Genomic DNA, 27,430 nt, shown 5'->3' with positions numbered 1-27,430 from the left:
AATTCCTCTTAGAATATCATCTACTTGCATTACCTAAGTACTCCCCAGATGAATGGGCTTGATACTAGATGAGTAGTGGTTAACTCTAAAGTAACGCTTTGAAATGTCCTGGGAAAAATTCCAGAGGAACATTCTAAAATAGAGATTAGAAACTCTCACACAGAGAGAGGCGCACACTGCCTCTCCCCGCCTGCCCCCTCTATTCTTGAGATATACATTATGCATGTAAATATATGGGAATGGTTTGTAATCATTTAGGCACTTAGGAAATACTATTTTATCTAGCCAGTTTGGGAAGGAATTCAATATACTTATACAGTGTTGACCTTTCACATCTGTAATGAATCCAGTTCTGCCTCTTAGAATAGAATGTGATCTCCTTCATGGCTGAGTCATTAATTAATAGGGTTCCTCTAGTGCAGTGGAAAATCGGATGGATAACGCTTGATATTATCCACACTAAACAAACATTACTGCTTGTCAAGATGATACACAGGGTTTTTTTCCACATTCAGAAAGAGGGTTGCCCGAGTGGTGTCTCAGAGTTTGCAAGAAGGGCTGATTAATGCAGCAAAGATTCTTTTTTAATTTAAAAAAACCCCAAAATTCCTTTTTCTTGCAGTGTGAAAAGGACGAAAACAAAGCAAAGTAGCACAAGCAAACCTCAAACCAGCAAGGGCTCTACGAACGTGTATCTTGGCTCAGCAGACTCGCAGACAGAGACCGGCAAGAGCCATTGTCGGACTTCTCTCCATCCTCAGCCTGAAGTGAAATGTCGGAGCGTGGGACAGCTAAAGGGCTGCATCAATAGAGCTGAAAGCAGCTTGGAGCTTCCTGTTTTGGAGCTGGAAAATGATGTTAATCAGAAACAGCCAGCTGATGTTGGCAGCCAGCAACAACCTCACTCTGCGGAGCGGTTCAAGTCGAGTCTTCTAAGCGAGAACCCTCCTTGTAGCTGTGAGTCAGCACTGCTGGGTCCAAAACGAAGTCAACAAGCGACCCAAACACGGGCTCAACGAAAGAGCTGTGGTTCTGAAGAAAAGTTAGAGCATTTTCAAAAAGTATCCTCTGAAGGGGCTCCTTTAATTCCTAGCAATCCAGAAATGAGTAAGCGTGATGATGGTGGTTTAGGTTCATTCCTGGAGGAGAAGACCCCACTTAATTCCAGGTTGTTTTCTAAAGACGCAACGAAGATTGTATCTGATAAGGAGTCATTAACTTTGGGAAGAAACCTCTCCCAGCCTCTTTCTGTGAGGAACAACATAGAACAGACACACAAAATTGAGCCAAACGTAACCACTAAAGAATTGCCTGTGATGCCACCGTCTTGGTTAGAACCGCAGCCTGTGTTTTCGGAGAAGCTTACCCAAAAAAGAAAAAAAGAAGCTGAAAATGGTCTCAGGAAGTTAAAACTGCGAAGGCTTAAGAAATCATAAAGTCTGAAATGTTACCTCGGTGGCATGAGTGACCAGGCACATTTGTGTTCGGAAAGCATAAGCAAAAAGTAGGAAGCAATTCAAAATAATCAAAATAAATAAAACGTCAAAATTAGATAAAAATTTTAAAGCCAATTTAATTAAGTATTTTAGTCATTTGGGACTGTAATGGAGATAATTCTGTTAAGTCTTTAGGAATTAGACAGAAATATTCTACAAAGCAGTGTTTTATTTATAGAAAGAAAAACCTCTTATAATATTTACTAAGCAAAATTTTAGATCTGTGTATGTTTTAATACGATTAAAAAGTCCTATCAGCTAATGACACAAAAGTCACTTTTGTGATCTGTTAGCAGCTGCAGTTATTCAATGTTTTGCTTGTTTCTGAACACATAGTTTATTCCAGTAAAAATGAATCCTTTGTCTCTTTGTGTTGGGAAGTTCATGGTTTATTCGTACGATCTTACAACGGTAAGGCCAATTAAGGTTATTTCAAATAAATCTTTCACCGGGGTCTAATGTTGCTGATAATTTAAGACACACTTTTTCAGTGGGATCTCAAAGAACTATAGTTTTTGCTTGTGCAGGTTTGATCTGAACACTGATTTCTAACCCAAGCTGTGATCATGCATTCAGTCTTTGGAAAAAGGAAGATTCATTTTATGCATTCAGTCACCTGGATGTACAAGCATTGAGACTGGGAAAAGTCCATATATAACCATATATGCATATCTTTGTGCATTCATGTTTCAAAATCAGGCTCCATTTGTGTGCAAAGTGTTTTTCGGGTGTTAGCGATACCCAAGTTATTTCTTATTTTAAGACAGAGGTGACTTTTAATTGCACAATGTTTTTTAATGCTACTTTTGTACTCTAATGCGCTAAGGAAATGTAACTTTAATTCATGCTTATCTTTTAAAAAATGTCTAAAATAAAATTATAAGCAATTTTCGCACATCCTCTCAAAACCTGTGTGACCACAGACATTTCATGCCAAACAATTTTTAATACAGGTCCTCATGAGAGTTTATGGCTCGGCAGTGGACAGAAAGATACCGTCAACTGAACAGCATCTTTCTGCTAGAAACAGTTTCTGCTTTTGCAAGAAGTAGAAAAGATTCTATATACCTGCTAGAATACATTTTCTCTCTGTTTTTTCTTTCAGCCTGTTTGTGTGCTGTTTCTCCCAGCGCTTTTCAGGGAGCTTGCTAATGCTTACCAGGCTTTGGCTCTGCAAAAAAGTCTTTCCTAGGAACGAGCAAAACTGAAGCTGCAAATGGGTCTGAATTGAGAATAATCTGAGGTATGTTTACTGGTGTCTTCTCTATGGGCCAGAAAGGGAATAAAAAGCACCTTTTTTATGGACTTAAAAGAGGTATAAGGATATTTAAATAAGTATTTGTTACAAAGATAAGTGTAATTAAAATAGCATAACAGTTTATATTGGAGTTTTAGCATACATTTTCAGGATGGCTTCTTTAAGTGCTCGCAGTGAATAACTGATAAAAAGTGTTACAAGCACATAGTCCAGTCTGCAGGTACAACTTTCGATTATTTTGCTTAGATCTTTGTGAATTTCTCAGGATGTTCCTGGTTGTAACAGATACCTACAGCAGGTTTGGAGGATTATGCAGTGACAGACACATGCTGAGTTTACAAAATCAGTTCTTTTCATTTCACTCCTGTGCAGAAAAAGACCTTGTGTTTGGTTTTCTAAACTGGGAAACACTCCGGTTGTATCTGTGAAAGTTGGGGATGTTCTTGAGCAGGAACCCCCCAAACTATCACTGCTGACAGTTTGGGATTCTGAAGCTCCTCTCCTTCTTGCCTCTCTACTCTCCAAATCCACCGAAGTATTAGAAACCAGAGAGCAACCACATATATTTTGTATCATTGCATACTGTTATTATATACAGTTCAACCTTATAATTACAATTAAGTTTTAATCGGAACTGAATAACGTACCTGCATGCATCCTTACAAATGAATGTCGTACCTCCAGAGGTGACTTGGGCAGATTCAATCCTTGTCCCTCTAGCTAAGAACACTTTGATTTTGCCTTTAGGATATTTTGTGATGTTACTTACTATTCTGGTTCCTTCTGGCGTGGGAACATCCATGTTTTAAAGCAGTGATCTTGTAACAATGTGAGGTTAGGTTCATTAAAGGCATTAGGGCCTAGAGATATTCAGAATAAAGGCAAGTGGACTTTGTCAGAAATGTGGTTATTCAGGGAAAAGCTTTGAATTCATGGGCATTTCTGGTTTTGCGATGGTGTCGCTGCTCAAAACTCTTCATTTTGGGTGCTAGAAAAGTCTCCCTTTTGCAAACCTGACGTGTGAGGCTGTGACATCCAGACCATGTTACCAAATGCCTCTGCTATCTCTGTACGTTAAGCCCAAGGTTGTCTTCTCAGTCCTTGTGTTTATCTACAATCCACCTGCACCCAGATCATGGGTCTGATGGGGAACATCATAAAAGCTGGAAACTGGGCTGGGGTAAAATTGACAATTAGTCTCAGAGCTAATGTTAATTAAAGTTAGCATGCCATTCTATTAAAAGTAATAAATATTTAAGACAGTGTTCAGTTCCAAAGATGCACTGAAGCACAGAAACCATTTATTTGATTGGTTGTTTTTTTGGTTTGTTATATTTGGTGGTACTTTTTTTCAGAGCTTGTTTGCATTGCTCTGAAGTATGTGAAGGTCTGAGACTGGCTAAAGCCCATAATGCAGAGCTTACATTGAAAAAGACAGATATATATCTTAAAGAGAAATAACTGCTATTCCAAACTAGCCATTCTTTTTAATGAATCATCTGGTTAATTCGCTCGGTGCTGTTTGCTGATAGTGAAACAGCCCTTTCCTAGCCAAGCACTTTCTCCTGTGTGCAGACTATCGTTTCCATTATTCTTTACATCAAAGTAGTTAAAAATATTTGTTTAGTGGACTTTTGTGTTTAAACACACATCAAAAGCTAGACCGGCCTTGTACGTATTTAATTATAAAGAGGAAGCCGGCTGATGTAAAATCTCCCTTGCCCAGTGCTGATCGGCAGGAAGGTTTTAACCACTGCAAGAGTTACTTTGAGTCATTAACTTTGTGCTGGTTCTGATATTCCCCGTCAGGTGGTGGTTCTGCATAGCAGGGTCTGGAGCGTGCGTTAGCACCTTATTTCCATTGCATAGGTGCAGTTCTTTGTTACCCTTGATTTGAATAATTTCAAGAGTGCCTATTTCTAACAGAAGAGGAAAATTTTAAGGATTAAACCTTTCCTTGCTACCGAGAGTTTTGACCAGGTGAGGTGTTAAAGAGCCTTTATTTTGTCAGCGTGCGTTGCCTTCCCTCTCGCCGCTCTTCATGTGGGTCGCGTTGGCTGAGTTTTAACTGACATTTTTATATCATCTTCTCATTGGCTTTTGAGTGGAAAATGGATTCTTTTTAAGGAAAAAGAGAGAGGAAATAAGTTGTTGTTCTCAATTGGAATAAGAAAGATGTCCAATGTCATTAGAGTATCCCAGATTGCGCGTTACAAGTAGTTATCTCTTCTCCTATATCAGTATCTAAGAAAAGGTTTAATGCAGCATTAAAAGACTCTCATGCAGGCTTGAACAAACGGAGTGAATTGGATCAGAACCAGCGGTGGGATGTGTGGGTTGGCCTCAGAAATTAGCTTTAATAAAAGGCACTCCTCACTTCTTTTGCTTTCTGCTCTTTTCTTCTCTAATAAGCATTAACTAGCACCCAAAACCCGGTGTGAACGCAAAGTGTGGGGCGGGGAGCAGCACCCGCAGCCTTTCATCACCAGGATATCAAAGCAGCTCAGCCCGGGAGGGACATGAATATGCTGATTTTGACGGTGGGGCAGCACTGGGGGTGAGCAATTCCTTCAAGGTAAAGCAACGTACTGCATATTCTCTCATCTAATCCTTCAAGGATTTGTGAACACAGTTCTCCCATCCTGTTTACGATCTTATTTGTATTTGATTTAATTTGATAATTTAGTTTATTTTTATTTCTAATTAAAACTGAACCAGCTAGTGCACGACCTTGTTGTTTCTATAGTCGCAGAAAGGTGACATTTTTACATGGGGACTTATTGTTCAGTGTTGGCTTGTGCCGAGAAATCGTAAAAGAGTGGTGAGAATGATGCAGTGTCACAAAGGCATTTCAGCTGTAACCTGTCCAGGGAATTAATATCCCCTGTCCCACCTCCTTTACTGTCCTTTTCAATTGTTCCAGAGCCAGGAATTGGTTCCTGTGAGAACCTTTTTTGAATGAGAATTCCGTGATTTGCTCCCATTCTGTCAAAGCTGGATCCTTTAGTATAATTGAGACATAGTACCTCAGTATTAGGAACTGGAAATCTAGCTCTATATTTGCTGCCAGAATAATTGTTGTCTTGATATCTGCATCAGATCTCTAAAGAAAAGTGTCTTGAGCTGTAACTCCAGAGATGGACATGCCCCTTTTTAATGTTAATATGATCTCATAGCACTCGAATGAAAAGAATAGAGATTTCTTTCTCCACCCTGTAGAGCAACTGGTTGAAACAATTTGCACATCAGAGAGAAGCTGTGGGTTGGGGCTGACACCGCATCGCTCCAGCGCTGCCGAACCTCCAGCCGGTGCCCAACCGTCACCGCTTTCCTCCTCCTCCCCACAAACTGGAATTCATCAGCTATTTTACTGGGTTTTCCCCTTTTTTGGGAACCTTTAAAAGCAAACTGGGAAACAGTAATCACGGTGGCCACTGGTGTCAATACTGAAAGAAAAGGAAGTTGAAAAATTCTTAAATAGACTTAAATATTCTTGGCTCTGTTTAGCTGGAGAGGGGGAGCTTATGCAATCACTTCCATCTTCTGAGGAGGAAAAGGCTGAATTGGGCACTTCCCGTGTCAGAACTTCTGATTTTTTGCATATACAGATAAAAACATTAAAGCCTCTGCCCTGTGACTTGTTCAAAACAGCTTCATCAGTGAAATTGCTTGACGATCCCAGTCCCATGTTTGGGTCCTAAACCAAATGATGTTGGTCGCTCACTCAACTTCAGCCACCCAAGCACTACCTGGCTGTCATTGCTCCTCTTAGCGATGCAGAAATAGCTGTTCCCAAGGCTCGTTCCCCCCGTGATGTGAATATCTTGGCGTCCCGGCCGATGGAACGTGCGCCGTCAGCGCCTTTTCACTCCGTACCTCCCCGTCAGACCTCTCCACGGCTTTGATGTGGCTTTGTCAGCTCGAGCTCAACCAAACCCAGATCGGGCAGGTTCAATGAGCTGCGGGCACAGCAAAGCTCAGGCTGCAAAGGGATTTGTATAATTTTTAAAGCTTCTATGTTTGAATGGCAGCTCAGGAAACGCGCATTTTTCGGTTCTTAGATGAGCAAGCATCCCAAGAACAAACCCACACCGGCAGCGGGAAACTTCTCCTGACTAAACAGAACGTATCTTCCCAGAGTGGTAAACTGTGAACTGGCAAAGTATAATCGTTTTCACAAAAATAAATGTGCCTTGCTATTCTAATGGGAAAGCCTTAAACTTCATGTTTCTATTTATTTTCACGATGGTGGAAAACATTTCTCTTCCCTCCCCCTGTATGATTTGTGTGGCTCTAACAACACAATGAGGCAGCGGTGAAATGTTAAATGGGAAAAACAGGTTGTATACGGAGGAACCCTGCGGTAACAAAACCTCTGCGTGTTCAATACAGTACAGGCTGGAAATGAAGACATGAACAGTGCACCTAAGGCTTTGACAAGTTCTGAAGCTTGAGGTACCCAGGTTTTGCTATACATGGAATCTTCAGAGAGCTAAACAGCTTTGTCAGTATATTAAGTCTGTAATTAGAATTTGCCTTGCCTGTCAAATATATGTTCCCAGGACTAGATTTATTCCTACAGATTCATGTCTAAATGTTTCTGTCCTTTAGAGGAGGTAGTTGGCTTCTGCATCATCGGGTTTGAGACCTGGCTGAACAGTAGATGTCAGGAAGATAGTTCATTTAACATTAGAAGTACAGACAAGCACTTTGTACTTCTGAGGGAGGTGGAAGATTCTATTATCTTTAAGTGGCAGTTTTAGACACAATGGGTTTGTTTTATTGCACATTGTAGAAGTCAGGGAACAAAGGGGAATAAATACTCATGGGATGCGTTTGATGAGGAATTATTGGTCAGATGGAGCTGATCTTGTTGAGTTCCCATTCAGCAGGTGGTAACTGATGATTCTCCAGTGCTTTTGAAGGGTATGAGCAGCCCCCAATTTCACAGTAGTTAGAAATCTCCTTTTAAAGCGAGGTTGAAATATCAAGTTACCACTAAATAGATTTTACTCATTCTTTTTTTTTAGAGAGCTGTAAAGAAGGTACAGAACAGAGTATGTCTTTTAAGTGTTCATTGTATTCATACTGCAGCATTTTTTATATAGAGTATCTTAAGAGTTTATTTTATGCTTTACAAAGCATTTTTTACCCTTTGGAAATCAGTGTGATCTATGGATCCCTTCCCATCTGGGTCAGCAGTTTGGATCTGGTGGTGGCTCACTGGCCCACGCAACTAAACTGGTTGCACAACCCCAGTCACATCATTGCCCTCCCAGGGGTGTATGGAGGGAACATTTGCCAAAAGACACCCAGAACAAGGGCCACGGGGCTCCCGAACCCCTGCCCGCTTTGATTCGGAGCCAGAGGGGTACCTGTCACCATCTAACCATAAAACTGACTTCACCCAAATCAGCAGCAGGTCTTGGAAACATAAACCGGCACCTGCCGCTGGTTTTGCACAACTGACTAGTCCAGGAGCACCTTCCAGCTCAATAATCTCCACGCTCTTTTATGTTTTCATACAAAAAATTTAATAAATATTACTTTTCAAGATTTATTGCCAGGAACAACACATCAAAGATGCATTTTCATATAACACTAATATCACAATACAAGGAATCTTCATGATCTCAATGGTTAACCACCGAGATGACTATGTTTATAATAAGCCTTTTTGATCTTAAACGTCGTAATAGCACTTTGATTTCCTCACTTGTTAAGGCGGGCAGTGTAATCTATGGCAAACCTACACAGTGATCTTACGGGACATTCTACTGTTCAAGTATTCAACAACTAGCTTATTAGAATACTCCCTAAATGCAGTAGATTACAAAAAAAAAGTCAAATCTACAAGTGGTTCAGTATTACATATTCATGGTGAGAAAAACAAAATAATCAGAATTTACAAAAGAAGATTGCTGTGTTTCCAACTTCACACGCTAATTGGATATTTTAATTACATGCAACCACTCACATTTCATCTACATAAAGTAATAGCTCAGTTTTGTTCCCTTAAACCGCTTCTTTAGCAGGTTATCTGCCTGTCACTCGTTTTTTCAAGTCTAAAGCAGCAAAACAAAATGTTCTAGTCTAATTATCTAAACTGCCTCAGTCAGTACTTACAAATAGTCTTAGAGTGATACTATGGAAGGTGTTTCAAACGTTTGACATTGTACAAAAACCAGCATCAAGGCATGAAAGCCCATCCTATTAAAAATAAACTATTTCAGAACACCTTAGTTTTGGCATATAGGCAACATGTAACGAGAAAATAAATTCAAAATAGAGAAGCCACAAGCTTACAATGCTATCAAAAACCTTCAACTCTAAACACATACATATAAATAAAAAGGAATGATATTTTAAGGCTCTTGATTATTAAGTTAATAAATCAAATATACACAGTGATTAATAAAAAAGAATTATTTACATATCTATACAAACTTCTATTTTTGACACATTTTCCTCTTTAAATTCTTCATTTACCAGCAACTGCTGACAAGTTCCCCCCACCCGCCCCCAACAAAAATACAATAAAAAAATAAATAATAAACTTATTTGTGATAGTTGCTGTGGTTCCGAGCTGCAAAGGCACTTTCAAATACAGAACTAGTTGTACGTCACCATAAAACCAATATACAAAAAACTCAAATTCAATAAATATAAATAAAATGTATTATTCTAAAGCAACTGTAGAAATTGGGACATCTGGCAGGAAAAAAAAAACAACAATAGAACACTAAGGAGGAGTGATAAGGCTACGTGATACCTTAGCAAAGGTTTCCATGATGTATCAGCTACAGCTGAATTTACACGAGGGCACTTTTGACTAGTTTTGCATAGATGTGAAATGCAGCACTTGGTTTTCCAGCCAACCACAGCAACTATCCTTGCCAGTGTAAGCCAGCTTGTCAAAACTTAAATTAACACAGGGATTCTAAGTAAATAATAGCCTTAGACTCAAATATTACACAACAGTTTAAGAACTACAAGCTCTTGAGTGCCTTTATAATGATATTTAAAGGCCCTGCACGGCAGCACCCCACTGCTATACAATGTACTCCATTCGATTTAGGCTTTGTGCACTTTCCAAGTCTCTGTTGTCTTGTTTATTTGTCCAGTTTGGGTGTTTTGTAGGGGTGCTGTTGGGGGGCTTCTCATCTCTGTCTACCAAAGTGTACGCTGGCTGCTTGGCAAATCGGGCCTTCTGCTGGTGTTTGTCCATGTCGTCTTCCTCCACCTCTGAATTGTGTGTCCTTATTTTGGCGATTTTAGAGTTTTTGTTTTCGTAGTCTTTAATTGGAACGGTATTCGCTCCGTGTTTCTCGATGGGGTTTTTGATCTGATTCAGCTGCTCCCTTACGTTGTTGGTAGTGTTGTCATCGGACGCCGTGTGAGTGTGGCTGCTCTGCTTTCGGCGCTTCCGAATGCACCAATAAAAAACAGTTACCAGGCAACAGATCCAGGCTACGGTGAGGACCGAGCTCAGTAACGGCACCAAGAAATCTGGAAGAGATACGAGACCAGTTACCCCTGTTGCAAACCAAGTGTTCCCATCCAGGCTTTTGACAAAAAAAGCCCCAAATCTCCATTCTTAAGCCTTATTTTTTCATTGGGGTCCAGAATGTAATATAAGGGTAATCCTGACTTTTTTAGGATACAGGGTGTTTGAAGCGAGTTTAGGACTCCAAAGCCAAGTCATGGCTTTGTCCCACCGCTCAGAGGGAGCAGCAGCTGCCCTGTCCCACTGTGGCTGGCAGTGAGATACCAGCATGTCTGCTGCTGTATGGAAAGCTAAAAACTGACACCACTTATTTAATTTGAAAGGCTTTTGTAGTCAGGGCAAGCATAGGATGTTCTGGACACAAGGGAACGCTCACCTGTTTTGTTTTTCACCGGTCGCCGTTGCACTCTGACTTCCGCGACTGCGGCAATTAGCGTGTTGTTGCCATCGCGCTTACTAACAAGGTCAATAATCTTATCTGTGATGTCTTTGATTGGGTTTTCATCTTCCCCTATATCTTCTGCAGACTATGGAAGAAGTCAAACAATTAATACCACGTGCCAGATCAGATGCGCGGGTAATCCGCTATTTATAAACTTTCACAATCAGTTAAGCCTCTCGGTACTTTTAACACTTAAACAAAGCAGAAACAAACCAACCCCAGAGCTGTAGACAGAAACTAATAATGCAGAATTTTTGTCCTCCGTCTTTGAAAAGAAAACTAAAAAGCCCCCAAAAAATAGCGCTCAACAGAAAAATGCTTTACTACCCCTCTTAAAGTTGCCACCAGATGGTAACTTTCAGGTATGCACATGTAACAAGGATTTCTTCCCTGTCCTTAAAGGGAATTGAGATGGAAACTAAACCACAAGAAGTGCTGACAAAGCCAAGAATTGCGATTTTTATGAAGTCCACATGTTGCACACATATCCAAGCAATTAACTACGAAGACATTTAAAAATATTCCAGGAATACTTACAATGGCAACATGTATTTCATTATTTGCCAACTGCGAAGGCTCACAGGTAATATATATGGAATATTCAACAGAAACATTCTTCAGAATATTCAGATTCCTCAATTCACTGCAAATGTGCTCTGTGGTAAGTCCCTGGAGGATATAAAAAAGGCGTTTAGGTTTTTTTAATATGTATGCACGCAAACACACAGATATAAGACATTATTTACTGCCCTGAAGTAAGAGTTCTCAGGGAGGAGGAGGCGGAATTCCCTCCAGACTGGATTTTGTTCTTCTCCGGACACAAGAGCTGCTACTTACCGGTGCCATCATTTCTTTGTTGAAGGTAAAGGTGATGTTGGCACAGTTGTCCTGGTAGTAAGAATCAGAATTGCATTTGGTCTTGACAGGTTGTTGATTCGAAGGCCAACACTCCCCCACGGCAGCACACGGGTGAGTGAAACAGTGGTCGTCTTTAACAGGAACACACGCGTGGCCAGCTGGGCAATCGTTGTGACCTTTGGCGTGGATGACACAAGGGCGAGGGCCACACCAAACCTAGAGAAGTATAAATACCGCTGAGTAACAGCTGGTTACGGGCCAGGAGACAGTGTAACCCAAACCACAGCGCGGCTGTACCTTCGAACAGGTGACTTTTCCATTCGAACACTGACAGGTATTACAGTCGTCATCCCACTTGGCCCCATCCGGCATTACTCGAACACTGGTAATGCAAGGCCTTCCTGTAACTGAAGAGAGATTGAATGGAATTAGAAACTCAAAATAGGAAAAAAAGTGAAGAAAAAAGCCCAAACAAACAAAAAAACTCACAACTTTCCTGAGTTCATCAAAACTTAGTGCTAAGTTTGCTTTTTCAATAAAGATACTTGCTTTAAAACAACAAATAGCACCCTCCAAAGCCCCATCCAACCAGAAACCCATTAGCGTGTGATTACACAGATGTCACTACAAGTGCAGGGCCAGCTGGAGGTACCTTCTTGGCATCCTGCACCGCTGCGACCCGGCGGGCAAATGCAGCGATACCCATTGATTTCATCTACACATGTAGCTCCAAAGGCACAGGGTGAAGACTGGCATTCATTGATATCTGTGATGGGAAGGAAAAGAAAAACATATTACTCTAGAGAATCTTTTATTTTGTCAGAAAAAAAAAAGAAAATATGCGAGATTTGCCTGCTGGAGCTTTGTGTTCATTTTCTAGCATCTACTCAGGGATAGATTCTTATTAGCAGCACTGGTATAATCCCAGAGCAGGTTCTTTGAAGTTTCTGCTGTGTGGTACTAACAAAGATCAAAACCTGACCCCTATAGCCACTTAAGCTTTTCAAGGGCAAGGACGCATTCTTTCTCACACAAACACACTTCCTCTCCTTTGACTTGCTCCAGTGTTGTCCCCCTATGAGATTCTTCAACTGATGACAACACTAAGCCCCTTTCCAGTTGTATTGCTACTATGAAACTTCTATTTCCCTGGCTGTTATTAAAAAAGGGTTAGTGTCCTCCTACCTGTAATTATTATTAAATTACAGGGAAGTGCATACATCACCTCAGGGCTTGTCGGTGGATTATTAATTGACAAGGTTTTTGGCTGGCACACTTTCATCTCAAGCAGCAACCTGTGCCACACAAGCACATTCTAACTGGGAAGGACTACCCTGAAGGGCATTTTGCCCACTCAACTGAACCAAGAGGTTTCGAACCCAACTGAGCACACTTTCAGATTGCTTTTCATTTTCAGGGCAATTTCTGCCCTCCCTACATCTGCTACAGATCTAGGTACGGATACAGAAGACACAGGACATCTATCGTTAATCGGATCTACCACTTAATTAAGATGATTGTCTCGCAACAAGATTAAAGTGACACACAAAAAAAGAAAATATCAAGGCAGAGTGCCACTGAAACACTTACTGATCCTGCAGTCAGGACCTGCAAAGCCTGGAGCACATTCACAGCGGTACCAGTTGTCTCCATCCACACAAGTGCCGCTGTTGTAACTATAAAGAAAAGTCATTATACACATTAAAAAACTGCTACAGAGAATCTAGAATTCTATAAGAACAAAAATAGATGAAAGATAAACATATTAAACTTACCAAGGATGAGGACTGCAGTCGTTTGTGTCTGCAAAGCAAAGACAGACATTAGATATGCAGACGTTGGCTAATGCAGCTCTACCGTCAGTAAAGAATGAGCAAACTTCCCCTAATGCCCAAGTTACACTTAGCTCAACTTTAACAAAAATATGCTGAAATTCTCTACAAAATTGATTCCAGGCTTCTACCACAAAATTTGTTAACTACACTGTGGAACACATGTACACAGGAAGAGATCCTTGTAAAGAACCTAACGGGGGGAAAAAAAGTGGAAGCAGACAGAGCTGATTGTAGAAAAAGAATGCAGGAGAAAACAAGACAACATCTGTCTCCACTTAGCTCCTTTGCAACTTTCTCATGCCCAGGTCAAGGCTCTATCACATAAAGTCATTAAAAACAAAGATTCAGGTGATGCTAAAGCCTACATCAAACAAGCTTCCCCTTCTGGTTTCAATCTTGACTCCAAGGGCGACAGGATGAGCTAATGTTCTCATCATGCAACACTCTGGCAGAGTTCAAGCCCAGACGACTTACTCTGAGTACACGTGGGTCCCTCCCAGCCCTCCTTGCAGACACAAGTGAACGAATCCCCGCTGACTACACAGGTCCCACCGTTGTGACAGGGGTTTGGCAGGCAGCTGCTGTTCCTCGCTGTAACACAAACAACATTTGCCGCTAAGTTGTTAGCAAGCCGTCAAAACCGAACCAGGAGGAAAAACTGAGGTCGCAGATTTGCTGCTGCATCTGCTTCCCAGTGACGATGGGTGATATTTACCGATATTACAAGTGGCTCCTTCCCATCCTGCAGGACACATGCACTTGAACGTGTCCCCCTCGTCATAACAAGTTCCTCCGTTGTTGCATGTTGCCTCATCGCACTGGCTGTCACCTGCAAAGAACCCAAACCATCCTTAATACCAGTGTTTTCTTAATGCAACGCAACAAGTTTAAGCAGCCAAACAGAGCACGCCTGTTATGTTTTGGAAATGCTGAACTTACGGGAGTGGCAAGTTTTTCCTTTCCACCCATTTTTGCATTCACAGAAGAAGTCGTTGACCAAGTCTCGGCAAGTTCCTCCATTGTGGCAAGGGTTTTTACTGCAGTCATTAATATCTAGATATTTTAAGGAGAGAAAACAGGCTAAGCAGTGTTTACAGAATTGACAACACTTAATGCTTGAAAGGTACATATCCCATCCCTAATTTTGGCCTGTGTTTCCATCATGGATTAAAGACTTAAGACAGTCTTTTAAAGCTTTAAGTGCTATTATAGGGAGGAAGAATATTCCACCCCATTCCTCCAGTTTGTTTTCATTTTGTGTGTCATCTTGTTTTAGTAAACAAGAAGTGAAAAGGCCTAATCCATAAACTATCAGTCAGAGGACAGAAGCCAAGTTCTCAGTCCTCTTCCATTCCTGAGACTGACAAAATGCAAGTGTGATGCAGATACGCCATTCCTAACACTGTGTACTAATGCTAAGGGTTTCTTACAGAAATTATCCAAAGGGTAGAGAAGAAAATTGAACAGCAGGAGAGACAGGTTCTACTCCAAGTCCAGCTTTGTAACTTGGGTTTAGTTCTGATACAGAAGTCTGGGACCCAGTGGAAAAGAAGAGGACATCTTGTCCTCTGCGACTTCAGAAGCAGAGTTCATGTTCAATGTACATTGCTCTCTATTGCCTTAAAGACAGTACCAGCCATTCCTGCCTCCTGTGTTCCTAAGAGCTCTCTCTGGGTGCTGAAGAATGGTTAAACTTACTTGTTTCACAATACGTTCCTTCCCATCCATCGCTACAAATACATTTGTAGGAGTTGATGCCGTCGATACAAGTGCCACCATTTTTACAGGGGTTACTCTCGCAGTCATTAATATCTGCAACATTGTGAAGGAGAAGGGGAAAAATAGAAGGAAAAAAGTCAAACTAGAAGTACAGCTACTAGAAGTCATCTTACTGCAGACTATTTGGTGCTACTTATGTTTTTAAGACTCTTTTGAGAAGAAGGGTTATAAGCAAGATGAGAAATAGCTGAGAAACAATGCAAAGTGATGAGCCTGTCACCCAACAATTACTATTAAAAAGATCCACTTTAAACCCGACTATTAACTACCTCAGACCTTGTATACATAAGGTTTTTGAACACATACGATTCAAGGCCGGAAGGTTCATTACTGTGACCTTTCCCCAAGGCCTAGCAAATTCCAATCTGCCTCGCCCAAGCGGGATATGAAAAGTTAAAGCAGTTCCAAGGTTCACTGTGCTACAAGAAAACTTTCAAGCAGTCTGGGAGGAAAGGATGGAATCTTCTTCCAAAAAGAGCAGGGGACAGTAAAACATAATCTTTTTAGCTCTTACTCTCATGACAGTAGGTGCCAGTGAATCCTTTGTTGCATTCACAGGTGAATTTTCCGCCGGCTTGGCTCTTGCATTTTCCGTGAGGACCACAGACATTTGAAGAAATATAACGAACCCCTTCCGGCGTGCTGTTGGAAGCGACTGCCACAGTACAGCTGTCAATTACTGTAGGAAAAGCAGAGACCTGCGTGAGGATTGCTCATTCTATCGGATTCCTTAAGCCAACAGCAACAGTTTAATTTCTAGCAATGGATGTTTAAAAGACATACATATAAAAATCGCTGAAGCTGGAAAAGACCTTTAAGGTCATCAAATCCAACCGTAAAACTAACAATGCCAAATATGCTCGCTGCTTTGAACTAAAAGGACTATACCAAGTGTTTGTGCATTAAATAATCACAGCATCTTATGTGAGGATTGCTGGACCACATCCATGGCCTGGAATCAATTCAGCAAAGCAGGCTGTTTGCTGCATGTGTTGTCTGTCCACGCTGATATAACGCTGTCTTTCAAATACCTGCTATTAACAAATTGTGCTCATCTTCTCAAACCGATTAAGGCATAAGGCACAGGGCAAAATTCACCCACTTTATGAAGAGCTACTCCACTGATCACATTATTGGAGCTGTGTTACGGCAGAAACTCTTGCCAGTCGTTCCTGTTTCCCTGGGAGGTGACACAAACCTTCACAAGGAGTTGTGCGGCAGTGGTCCTTCAGGTGGGAGCAGTTCTTCCCTTCATAATCTTCAGGGCAGTTACAGAAATAGTCCATAGCAAGATTGAAGCACTGGGCACCGTTCTGGCAAGGATTTGGCTCACAATAATCTATGTCCAGCTGTCAGAAGAAATAAAACGGGAGGAAAAAAAAAAAGGAGGGGGAAGGTTGAGTGAAACAGAAGTTTTATCATAGCTTTCCCTCACTATGACAGGCAGACATTGTGGAATCTGACCTCTTTATCTGCTGCCTCAATGAATGGTTCATAATGCACAGAGTTTAGTTAGACTCGTAACTATTTCAGCAGACAGCACTCTTGATTTTAAACAGCCGCTGAAAGTTAATAGTTAGCACGCAACAAAACCTGACACACACACGCTTGCAGTCTGTTTAACAAAAAGAATCCTCAGCAGCCCGTCAGGCCTTTCTGTTGGTTTCTTTCCCCCCCAATATATATTAATCAAGCACTTTCTTGGCAGACTGACAGCGATATCAAGTACAACTTTATAGCACGGTTGAGTGGATGCGAGGCATTCAGCATACAGATCCAGAGCGCTGGCAGGAATGCTGCTGGCGGAGGGCCGGCCTTTCACCCATGCTTCTTACCTGACAGAGGTTTCCTGAGAAACCAGCGGGACACAGACATTGGAATCCATTGATTTCATCCTGGCAGTGACCCCCATTCATGCAAGGGTTACTCGCACATTCATTGATGTCTTTCTCACAGTGATCTCCTGCATAGCCAGGTGAACAGATACACCGATAACCATTAACCAAGTCCTGGGAAGGAACAAGAAAGTTTAGAGTTAAGGGTTTTTTCCTCCCTCTTGATATATTCTTACTAAAGAGAAAAAAAAAAGTCCAAAGAAATATATTGTCTTATGCTATTCAATACCAACATAAGAAACTAGCTTGAATTAAAATCAGGCAACAATATTTAGGGAAAAAAATAAACACACACGCAAACACACCAGCACTGGCTTCCTTTCTTAATTTCCAAGTAGGATACATTAATCCACATTTGCAAGTGGAATATCTCCATTTACAGCAGGTAGTTTGCACAACAACCAGCCCATTCCCTGGTGACACTGGCAGTGAAAATGACTCATTTATTGCAGTTATATTTTTTGCCCTTGCTGTTCCACACACATACCCTGACATGCCATAGCAGGACACAGCCCCTCCCCCCAGCTCAAAACAATGACAATTAATAACAGCTAATTGCTAATTTCCACACTATTCGTGTTTAGACTCAAATGTTTTAGTTACTGTTGCAAGTTTCAGGGAAACCAAAATAAAACAAGAACAGCTTACCCGACAGGATCCTCCATTCTGACATTGTCCACGACAGTCATTAATGTCTGTAATAAAATTAGCGTGGTTAGAAGGCAGAAATATATTTACACTAGAAACAGGGTTCAAGTCTCTCTGAAACTGCAGCTAGATAAACCTTTTGTCAAGTTTCCTGCATGCCTTCCTTGAGATAAGGTTATTATAATGGGTGGGAACCTTTTGCGATTCTTCTACTAGAGGCAGTGAAACTTCACATCATTGTTTTAGTCACTTTATCAGAATATAGCTATGTTATGGACTAATGAGTTTGATAAAAGTGTATATTTTCATTCCACATCAACTACTCCCTTTCTAAAAACATCAGCCGCTGGGACTCTGCCTGCTGTTTAAATCTGAGCTTAGAACTCAGTGGCATATGCACATATATACTCAAAAGTGGCCTTTAGTAAACCCAAAGATATAGATACTTACTTATATCACAGTTGTGGCCAGACCAGCCAGTAATGCAGTCACAATAGTAGCTGCCAATCAGGTTCCTGCAGGAGTTGGCATTGACACAAGGTTTGCCCTCACATTCATTCGCATCTGAAAAAACAACGTAAATGGCCAAATGCAGGGCTTGTAGGGCAGGGAGAGAATTCAAACAAAAAGCCTACAGCCAGTTTTCACAGCAATAATCAGCAGTTCATTCAGATCTACAGGAACCTGTAGTATACAGCATGGATTAGCGTGACTTGAACGAACAAAAGTCAATCATACATCAGTCTCTAAAGTCTCTTTCAATTTCTCTGCAATTAGGACATACAGGCTACGCTAATTATTTGATAATTACCCAGCCACTCATTAAGACCGACATCCCCCCACACACACACATCTCAGCTGAATGTTTTGAAGGCCAAGTGCTGCAGCCTAGCCATTGGGATTAGTGCGCTGTGTGAAGAATGCAGACAGCTCATGCTCCGTGAGATCATCCACATTTTGGAACCCAGCTGTGAACTCCCTGGTCTGGAGGAGGTGACATGGCTGAAGAGATACAGCAACTTTCTCACAGGCTAAAGGAAGAAATACACATGGGGGCAGGACTGGGAGGCACACACACGCACCCTCCCCACTTCGGCTCATTTACGGGACCGGCTGCTCGGCTTAGTTAACTATTTCTGTCAACTGCTAGCACGCATCAGCAAAGAGACAACAGAAGGAAGCCACATTATGCTTTGAGACCCCTGTCCTGCAAACACTGACGCTTAAATATTCTCAGTTTGCAGAATACATCCATAGGCTTCATAACTATAAATGTGTCTAATGCAAAGGGCATTGCCCTTGCCTGCTAGGCTATGATCCCTCTTGCATTTATCTCCCCCAGCACTGCAGAGCAACATCAGATGAAGAGAAAAGCATTTCTCACCTAGCTGGCACGTTTTGCCAGTCCACTGAGGTGGGCAAATACACTTAAATCCGTCAACTAGATCTTGGCAAGTTCCTCCATGACCACAGGGATTTGGAGAACAATCATCAATATCTGTAACGTGGAATAAGGAGAGGCTGAGCTCTGTTACCAAATGAGCAATGTCAGTAACTGGCATATCTTATAACTAGTTGCTGCTACTTGGATTTGCCCATAGGAACAGGAAGACAACAGGACTTCTGCTTGGAATTTCTATGTCTACTCTGGTTTCAGCAAAAGCCTCCCTTAAGGATGATAATAGTGTGAAAGGGGGTTCAAAGCACAGGGGAAGAAGTTTACACCTGTAGCCTTTTGCAACTGGAAGTCAGATTTTGATCCAGCAAGTCTCTTAAAAACAGTATTTTAACAACTTGCCAGAATGCTACTAAAATACAGTGTTCTGCTTCTTTCATGAAGCCGCTGGCCTTTCTGTCACCTTGCATTTAACAAAAACCTTGGTGTGAAGGAGAAGAGGCGCAGTGTGGTATAAATGGCTTCTAGGAACCAATGCTAAGGCTAGGAAAGGTTCAACAGGCTGCCCTGTAAGCTTATCAGGGGTTAGAAAGACTGATCTAAACCAGGAAAACTAGCACATTTTTAAAACAAATTTGAAAGGACTTACTATCAGTGCAAGTTGGTCCAGCCCAGCCAGGCGCACACACACATTCAAATCCTGTAGACGTCTCTAAGCAGCTTCCTCCGTTGTGACAAGGATCGGAGAGGCAGGCATGCTCCGCTGCACCGGGACAGAAGGACATCACTCCTATAGAAACTATAGCACGAGAAGCTACCCCTGGTCCCTCCACAGGCTTCTACTCCGGACACACCTTCATTACTCTTCATGTACTGCACTCCCGTGAGAACTGCGAACCAAAAACTCCGGGCCAGCAGGAAATCATCTACCCTGCCAAACTCATCACCACACACACTTGCACCTGTCTGAGTCAGAGCCGGCCAAGGTAACTGGTAGGAATCTCACCAGTGAGCAGAAGGCTCATGTTCAGAGATCTCAACTGTTCATGACAAAGCATGAACAAGCAAATCTGGATCTTTATAGTGAGCCCAGACATAATTAATATTATACATTGACTTTTCCCTAATCTTATAAAATATATCCCAAACCAGCCATTAAAAGCTGGCAAGAATTAAGTGCCAAGTGGCAGCTCAGCGGCTGCATCAGACACTTACCGATTTCACAGTTCTGCCCCGAGTAGCCCTCAGGGCAGGAACACTGGTATTTATCGGGGCCAGTGTTGCTGCAGGTACCACCATTCAGACAGGGAGGGTGAGTTCCACAGTAGTTCAGATCTGCAAGAGGTGAGGAGCATTAAAGCCATGGTTGGAAAACAACAGAAACATCACCGCAAGCACGCTTTGTTCTGTTATTTTATAGAATACATCTGCACACAAGTAGGACAGGACAAAGTTAAGCACATACGCTAACAACACTGGAACAGCAGAGGAGGCAACGTGAAGTAGCTGAAGGATGCAAAAACTCCCACCATGTTTCAGGAGGCTCACTCAGTCTTATGTGCACGCTCTCCTAGCTAAGCCTGCCGGTGTTAAAATTCAAGTGTTACACTTGGCTATCCAGAAGATTAGCATACCTTTGTCACAGAGCTGACCACCCCAGTTGGTTTCACAGAGGCATTGCCATGGTTCAATGCAAGTGCCATGGACACATCCTGGGTGTGGAATGCACTTATCGCAGTACTGGCCTTGCCATCCATACTGACACCTTCATGTAAAAGAAAAATCAGAGTAAGGAAACAGCCTAAAAACCCATTAGAATCGTTCTGCGTAGATGTAAGCGTGGAACTGCAAAGCTTGGAGAAAGACTGGGGAGGTGAGGGAGAAGGGCAGGATGAGGGGAGAAGCTGTTCAAGGTTTGTTTGATAGTTTCTTGTAAACAAACATTTTAGTAGTTTTGCCAAGGTCTCTGTAGCCGGTCTCCTGACAAAAGAATAACTGTTCTGAGAGAACCAGCATGGGGCCATTCAGCACAATAATACTCTTGGAGCCTCACACAAATGTGGCAGAGAGGGTGGGTGTGCACTACAAATCAATCTCTGGACTTTGACAGGGTGCTTTATAAATGGAGGAGGGGGAAGAAAAAGTCAGATATCCTCATGAATACAAGGTTCCAGGCGTTTCAGCCATACTGGGATTGCTAATAAAACCATTAACACCAACTCTCAGCCCTCCAAGGCAGTAGCAGAGCAGAGAACTCCTCGTGCTTTAGCAGAAACTAATTTTACTCTGAACTAGAAGACACACGGCAAGCAGGGACTGGGCCACAGGAAGAGATACAAGCAAACAGCACACATCAGGATTTTGTGTGTGTTCAAAAAGGAGCAGTTGTTATAGCTTGTTCAGTTGTTTGTTTCAGAGTCTGATTCATATTAACCTCTTTTCAGGGACTGACTAAAACATATCCAATCCTGAGAAACTATTTTCATGTCTGGAGAGGAATTTCTATTATTTAAATGATTTATTGCCACTATCAATGAACTACCTGAATTCTGTACTTAAAAGGAAGATGTTAAAGTAAAGCTTCCTTAAGGGAACGCTCATTTTGGCTTCACTTAGTTCTCACTAGCAAGGCAGACCAAGGATTCTTCAAATTAAAGTGGATCTATAGATAGAAGCAAGGAAAACAAGTTGAAAATGAAAAGCAAGGGTTTGTTGAGGTACTGTATTTCATTAACAGGTCCTGAGAGTAATTGATCAGCAGCAATTATGCACTAAGCCGTCACTAAATTATGAAAACAAACCTCATCCGTACAGAAGTCAGCTAAGCTTTCTATTTATAAAACCCCCCACCATTCTTCTACTGGCAATTTCTTCTCATGGGAAAAAGCCAGGAGGATCAGGCCAACGGGTAATCACACACAGCTAGTGGTAAGTCCGACTTCCCTTCTAAATATCTCAGGTAACAGACTGCATCCTAATTAATTTTTTTCTTAATAGCTATTTCTATAGCAGTCTATTCCAAGTCAATGGGAAATTCTGACAAGAAGAAAACAAAAAAGCACTAGTCCAACTTATGTGTCTTTGTGTGCAAAGAACAGGAAAGAAAACTAGATCAGGCAAAGCCACCTCTCTCAAGTAGCTCTTGGAAAATCCTTCTGTATGGGGAATATAATAAGAATGTACTAAGATCAAAATTTAGGAATGTACCCTTTTAATTTGTATTGCAATTCAAAGCAACTTGCCTGTGAGGTTGCACACAAGCAAAATTAAGGGACCTGACCTGCAAGAACAGGTATCCAAAATGAGAATTTTACTCCTTTCTATCAAATCAAAGGGGTGGGTTTTGTTTTCTTTAAAGTGAGTGTAAAGAGAAACAAGTAATTAAAAGAAAAACACACAAAGAGCCATGGGCTTTAGCCAAAGATATGACTTTCTTCAAACATCAGCTTCAAAGCATAACAAACAAAATTGGATAAAGGCTATGGGCATTTTTTTAAAAAATAGATATCAATTCCAGAACAAGATTCATGGTAATAATTCTTGCAGCAGTTTCTCGTGAGAAATTCAAAGTTAACTTTTCTTGTATAGTGATTCATGAGTAAATATGGTTTTGTTGGCTGGCCTGCATTAAAGAAAGTGACTCTCACCAAAAGGGAAAAGGATATTTTAAGAATGTTTGCAAGTTGTCTATTGTACCAGAACCCAGAGCAGTTTCTGCCGGGATGTTATTTTTAAACCCTGTTGCATTTATAACATGCAGGCTATATGACTCATCAAAACTTAAAAGAAAATAAAATCTTGTTTCTGTGTTCACTTTAAAGATATTGGTCTAACTTGGCAAGCAGAAGTTATCTGAAAGCACCAGAAGGACAGCATTGTTTCAAGACTATGCAAATCAAGTGTGGGAAAGTTGCACCTTAAGTAAATAAGAGCACTAGTGCATGTCTGGGCAGTGAGTGGGAGGTAAGAGACTTAGAAAGAGAAAGGAAAGAAAAAAATCTGGAAACAAAGCCTGTTGTTCTGACTAGGAGACAGCAACCCCTACAAGGCATGTTTATTCTGATGACAGAAGCACAAATCACTGGTAGCTTTGACTGATATGCTCCCCTCACCATCTGGCCCCCCAATACTTCCTACTTACTTGCTGAGCTTTTTTCTTCTTTTAATTAAGAAAATGAGATGTGGCGCTCTGAGGGTTAACCAGCTTCTGAACACTAAAATCACTGAACACAATCTAAAACAGTCCATCCTGCAGACTGACTTTCACTTTGCCATGTCTCTTGTGGAGTTACTTCCTCCCTCACTTTCAGAATGTTCCTTCATGATTTTTTTGGTTCTGTTTCTGAAGCGCAGATCACAGGGACATGGAGAAAGAATGAGCCACTGTGACTATTTAGGCTGATTTCTTATATAGCCTGTCAGACTTCTTGTTTGAACTACAGCTTATCTAGAAAGAAAAGCAGTCTGCTTCATGCAAAGTTTCCAGGAATAAAGAATCCACCAATATGTTTGTTAGGCAGAAAAATTACTTTGTTCCTTCAGACTTGTGAGTTTTATTTGTGAATACCCAAGCTTCACTTCTAACCCTTCCTGCACAGGATCAATACCAACATTTTGTAGCCTCAGAAGCCCTGAGTTCCCTGTCACATGCAAACAGATATGATAAAGGGTTACAAGAAGCAACTTAGAACCTGTTTGTTAATAAAGAATGTCCACATTTAACGTCCATTAATATTTTATTACTAAGGGAGAAAACTCCCCTGTGTTGTAAATATGTGCTGTCTATTTTTGAGACATTCCAATCACTGGGTTATGCATAAACTCTGCTTTTCATTGTCTCTTTGCCAGGACAGAGTGGAGTTCAAAGCACAGGAGTAAGATTCGGCATTCATGGGAGCCTACTGACAAGATTTCATCCCAGCTATTAACCTCTCAGCACTCGGAGCCTGGCTCACAATGGTAAAGGAACCGAGAGATTTAACTAATCCCATTCTAAAGAATGCTTGACTTTTGCCTACTGATGGAAGAAACCAGGGAGGGAGGGAGGAAGGGGCAAACAGTGAAAGGGAGAAGAGGAGAGAAAAGCCGCACTGTACTTCAAGTAGTTGAAAAAGCCTATTAATCAGGCTGTTAGAAAAAAAAGATGATGTACCCACAAAATATTTGCACTATTTATGCAGAAACAATTAGCTAGTGCTCATTAGGCAGCATTCGCACGATTTATCCCATACTCCCCTCCCCCCTAGTGCCACCATTTCACAAACCAAAAGCTTCTTAAAATTATCAGTGCATTAAAAGCTTGCTCCCCCCTTATTCTGGGCAAGTCAGCATGAATAATGTGCCTTGGTCAAAAACATGACTCCAAAAACACCCTCCCCACCCCAGTCCTATTGTGTTAAGCATCACTTGTTTAATTACTTGGGGGAGTCGGGAAAACAAGGAGGGAGAAGGAGCATTTACCTGCACTCTCCTGGAATTGTGCAAGAACCATGCTTGGGGCTACATCCCTGACGACAAATAGCTGTTAAAACAACAAAAAAGAAGAGTATCAGCATGCTGCCTGCTTCCTGCATCTTCACACTCGTGGGAATGCTTTAATCTCCAACAGCATTGTAATCCTACTAAATCCAAGGTTTTAACAAGTCTCTTGTATCAACTCTACTGGAAGGAAAACCAAGATAGGTGGCTCCCTGTGACAGGAAATCTATCAGCTAGTTTTGCAGAGGAGCCTACCTAAAGCTGTTGGAAGAGTTGTTTCTATGCAAGAGAAACCGTCTCGCCATACAGAGCTGCAAGTCACTTTGAGTCTATAGGTTTCCTTTCTCCATCTTTTGCAGGTGAACTGGCCCACTCTCCCTGGCTTTACATCTCATTCAAAGCAACTTTTAACTAGCCTGGATTTACTTCTGAGCCGTATCTCGGAACAGATCAGATATTAACAGGAGCATTTATTCAAATTGCAGGTAAACGCAGTCAGCAAGACATGCTGATAATAGTCTGTTCCTATTCAGAGTCCTGCTTTCTCCTTATGAAATTAGCTAGGAAGTTGCCATTCCCTCATAAACATGTTAAACAATCTCAGAACAAACAGCCTGGGACTTTTCAAACACCAAAGCTTTACACTTGCCAGGTCAGCTCTAAAACAAGTCTCTCCTTCCTGCTTGTCTTGAAGTTCTGCACCAAAGGGGAAATCCTTTTTGAAGTCAGCAGCAGAACTCCCATTGAAGTCAATGGGCTGGGTTTTCTTCCCAAGGGCAAAGATGAGGATAATCAGAGAAAGAACACATCTGCTAAGTGCCCAGTACTTGCCAGACCTCTGCAAGATTTTAAAACAAGGCAGAAACTAGTCTTCCCCTGCTCCTAGTTCTCTGGGTAAAGAGTTAGTCACTGCTTCATCAGTCCTTAGCCTTGTTGTCTGCACAAACTGACCACTGAATTGCAAGCTGGATATGATGCACTCAAATCCTACCCAAGCCCACGGATTGCTCGGGCTTCGAGCATTTGTCACAAACCTTTGTTACATTCTGGTCCCGTCCAGCCTTCCAAGCAGGTTTTGTTGCCATTCTGGTCACAGGTGTGGTGAGTGAAGAAGTCATCTCTTGGTCGACAAAACTTGTTGCAGCCAAAGCCATAGTAATGTTCTGCACAAGTCACACGGATTTGATACTCAAAGTGGGCGACTCCTGCGTTATGTTTCAAAGTCTGCCACTGACGGCTTGGATTGATCATGCCAGAGTGGGATGCCTTCTCAATAATGCGATCGGGATCTAGGAGTCAGAAGAGATGTCAGAGTTAAGCCTTCATTTACGTGTCATTACCTCCCACATCACAGCGCTCTGCCTTCGCAGACCAGACCGAGGCCGCCAGTTGGTTTTCTTCATTTTCTGTTTTAGAGAGTAAGATAAGGCTGCCCTGGAGCTACAAACCATTAACTGAAACACACATGCAGCATTATCAAACTGAATAAAGCTTGAAATCAAAAGGGACTGTTAGGTTACTGCAAATCACTTATCCCGTTTGCAGCGTAAGGGCATTCAGTAAGAATCCTGCAGTTTGTGATTAAAGACAATTCAGCCGCTTTTACTTCTAGCTCCAATTGATTGGTACATAATACGGTTTTCCAGGCTTCTCCATTAATGGTACTAGCGGTGTTTATAACTGGAATATTTACAAAACCATGATACTACAATAGCCTAATAAAGCAACGTCTACAAACCGAACATGAGCACCACAAAAGGTTTGTGGCCTTCTGGGACACCAGTTGAACTGAAAATAAGCAACTCTGGCATTCAGATGACATCAGTGATCTCACCAGGTTTTGGCCAAGAAATACCATGGAGATTCTTTCTTCCGATGCTAGCTGACACTGAAAATTCAAAACTACCACAACTTGAAGCAGAGAATTCAAAATACTGCATATATTTGCCAGAGACCCCCCTTCTCTCTACTGAGTATTTCAAAGTTTAGACTTTGTACTTGACATCTAGTTCCAGCAAGAGCCTTCTGGCTTTTAGAGCCCTACAACTGTGTAAATTATGGCTCGAAATAATAATATTTCACATTAGCGCAGAACATTGTATATATCTGTGGTGTTTCACTTTGTAGTCCAGGTCTTGTGACTTAAAGGATCTGACACTGCCTTACAACCTGCAGCTAGTAAGCACTTGAGTGCCGAGTGAAAGTTTATCATAAAACAGCCAAAATATCTTTGTAGACCTAGTACAAAACCAAAACTAAGTACCAGAGTAGCCTGTTCTGTATATGGGAGCATAATCCAGCGACAGAAAAATTTTAGGTAGGAGGGCAGTTTGCCAATGATGTGTTAGAAAACAGCATGTGAAGTACGGGCACATTCGAGTGCTAGGAATTAAATCTCACTGATGTTCAGCTTGTTCTTCCAACAATCACAAAACAAAATTTGAGGATTTTGCATAAGGCAGAGTTGAAGCCTAATGAAGTTGCTACATAAAGCTTAAATAACACATGGACAGTTTTTCATCTAAAATATTTTTAAATGTACTGCTAAGGACCTTTGATTTATAGCTTTCAAAACGAACTTCCAAACAGGCTCCTCAAGCCTCAGCTACCCATTACCAATTCACCACTAGAGCCTGCCTGCGTGTCTGCAGTTCTGAATAAAGTCAAAGCACTTGCTGCGCAACCACAGAAAAGTGTTAATACACACGCATTGTAAGCATTTACCCATTCTGGGGGGTATTCCTGGCTCGAGACCGGCATTCATTAAGTGTTTACAGTGTGAAATTAAGGGCAACAACTTCTTATTCACCTTCTGGTATTTCTGGTTCTATGAGATTT

General features: G+C 41.5%; 2 protein-coding genes across 2 annotated transcripts in view; one reads left to right on the top strand and one right to left on the bottom strand.

Moving 5' to 3' along the window:
• SLX4IP (SLX4 interacting protein) overlaps positions 1-2,386 on the top strand; it is a 74,178-nt gene extending 71,792 nt beyond the window's left edge. Inside the window, exon 9 of the mRNA XM_080341385.1 lies at positions 623-2,386. Within this exon, the coding sequence (XP_080197511.1) occupies positions 623-1,436 (814 nt within the window). The 3' untranslated portion in view covers positions 1,437-2,386. The remainder of the gene's footprint in view (positions 1-622) is intronic.
• A 7,419-nt stretch (positions 2,387-9,805) lies between these two features.
• Positions 9,806-27,430, bottom strand: part of JAG1 (jagged canonical Notch ligand 1) — a gene marked incomplete at its 3' end in the record, with an annotated part of 34,490 nt that continues 16,865 nt past the window's right edge. The window contains exons 4-26 of the mRNA XM_080342467.1: positions 25,627-25,881; positions 24,575-24,635; positions 20,749-20,879; positions 20,330-20,449; positions 19,764-19,877; positions 19,103-19,216; positions 18,169-18,282; positions 17,719-17,765; positions 17,011-17,184; positions 16,374-16,524; positions 15,690-15,854; positions 15,095-15,208; positions 14,336-14,449; positions 14,112-14,225; positions 13,871-13,987; positions 13,337-13,364; positions 13,152-13,237; positions 12,214-12,327; positions 11,859-11,968; positions 11,541-11,777; positions 11,241-11,372; positions 10,638-10,788; positions 9,806-10,263 (exon numbers count right to left, since the gene is read on the bottom strand). Of these exons, the coding sequence (XP_080198593.1) occupies positions 9,806-10,263; positions 10,638-10,788; positions 11,241-11,372; positions 11,541-11,777; positions 11,859-11,968; positions 12,214-12,327; positions 13,152-13,237; positions 13,337-13,364; positions 13,871-13,987; positions 14,112-14,225; positions 14,336-14,449; positions 15,095-15,208; positions 15,690-15,854; positions 16,374-16,524; positions 17,011-17,184; positions 17,719-17,765; positions 18,169-18,282; positions 19,103-19,216; positions 19,764-19,877; positions 20,330-20,449; positions 20,749-20,879; positions 24,575-24,635; positions 25,627-25,881 (3,221 nt within the window). The remainder of the gene's footprint in view (positions 10,264-10,637; positions 10,789-11,240; positions 11,373-11,540; positions 11,778-11,858; positions 11,969-12,213; positions 12,328-13,151; positions 13,238-13,336; positions 13,365-13,870; positions 13,988-14,111; positions 14,226-14,335; positions 14,450-15,094; positions 15,209-15,689; positions 15,855-16,373; positions 16,525-17,010; positions 17,185-17,718; positions 17,766-18,168; positions 18,283-19,102; positions 19,217-19,763; positions 19,878-20,329; positions 20,450-20,748; positions 20,880-24,574; positions 24,636-25,626; positions 25,882-27,430) is intronic.

Source organism: Nesoenas mayeri, assembly GCF_963082525.1.
Source record: "Nesoenas mayeri genome assembly, chromosome: 3".
In the NCBI taxonomy this organism is placed as follows: Eukaryota; Metazoa; Chordata; class Aves; order Columbiformes; family Columbidae; genus Nesoenas; species Nesoenas mayeri.
This window is presented reverse-complemented; position numbering and strand designations above follow the sequence as displayed.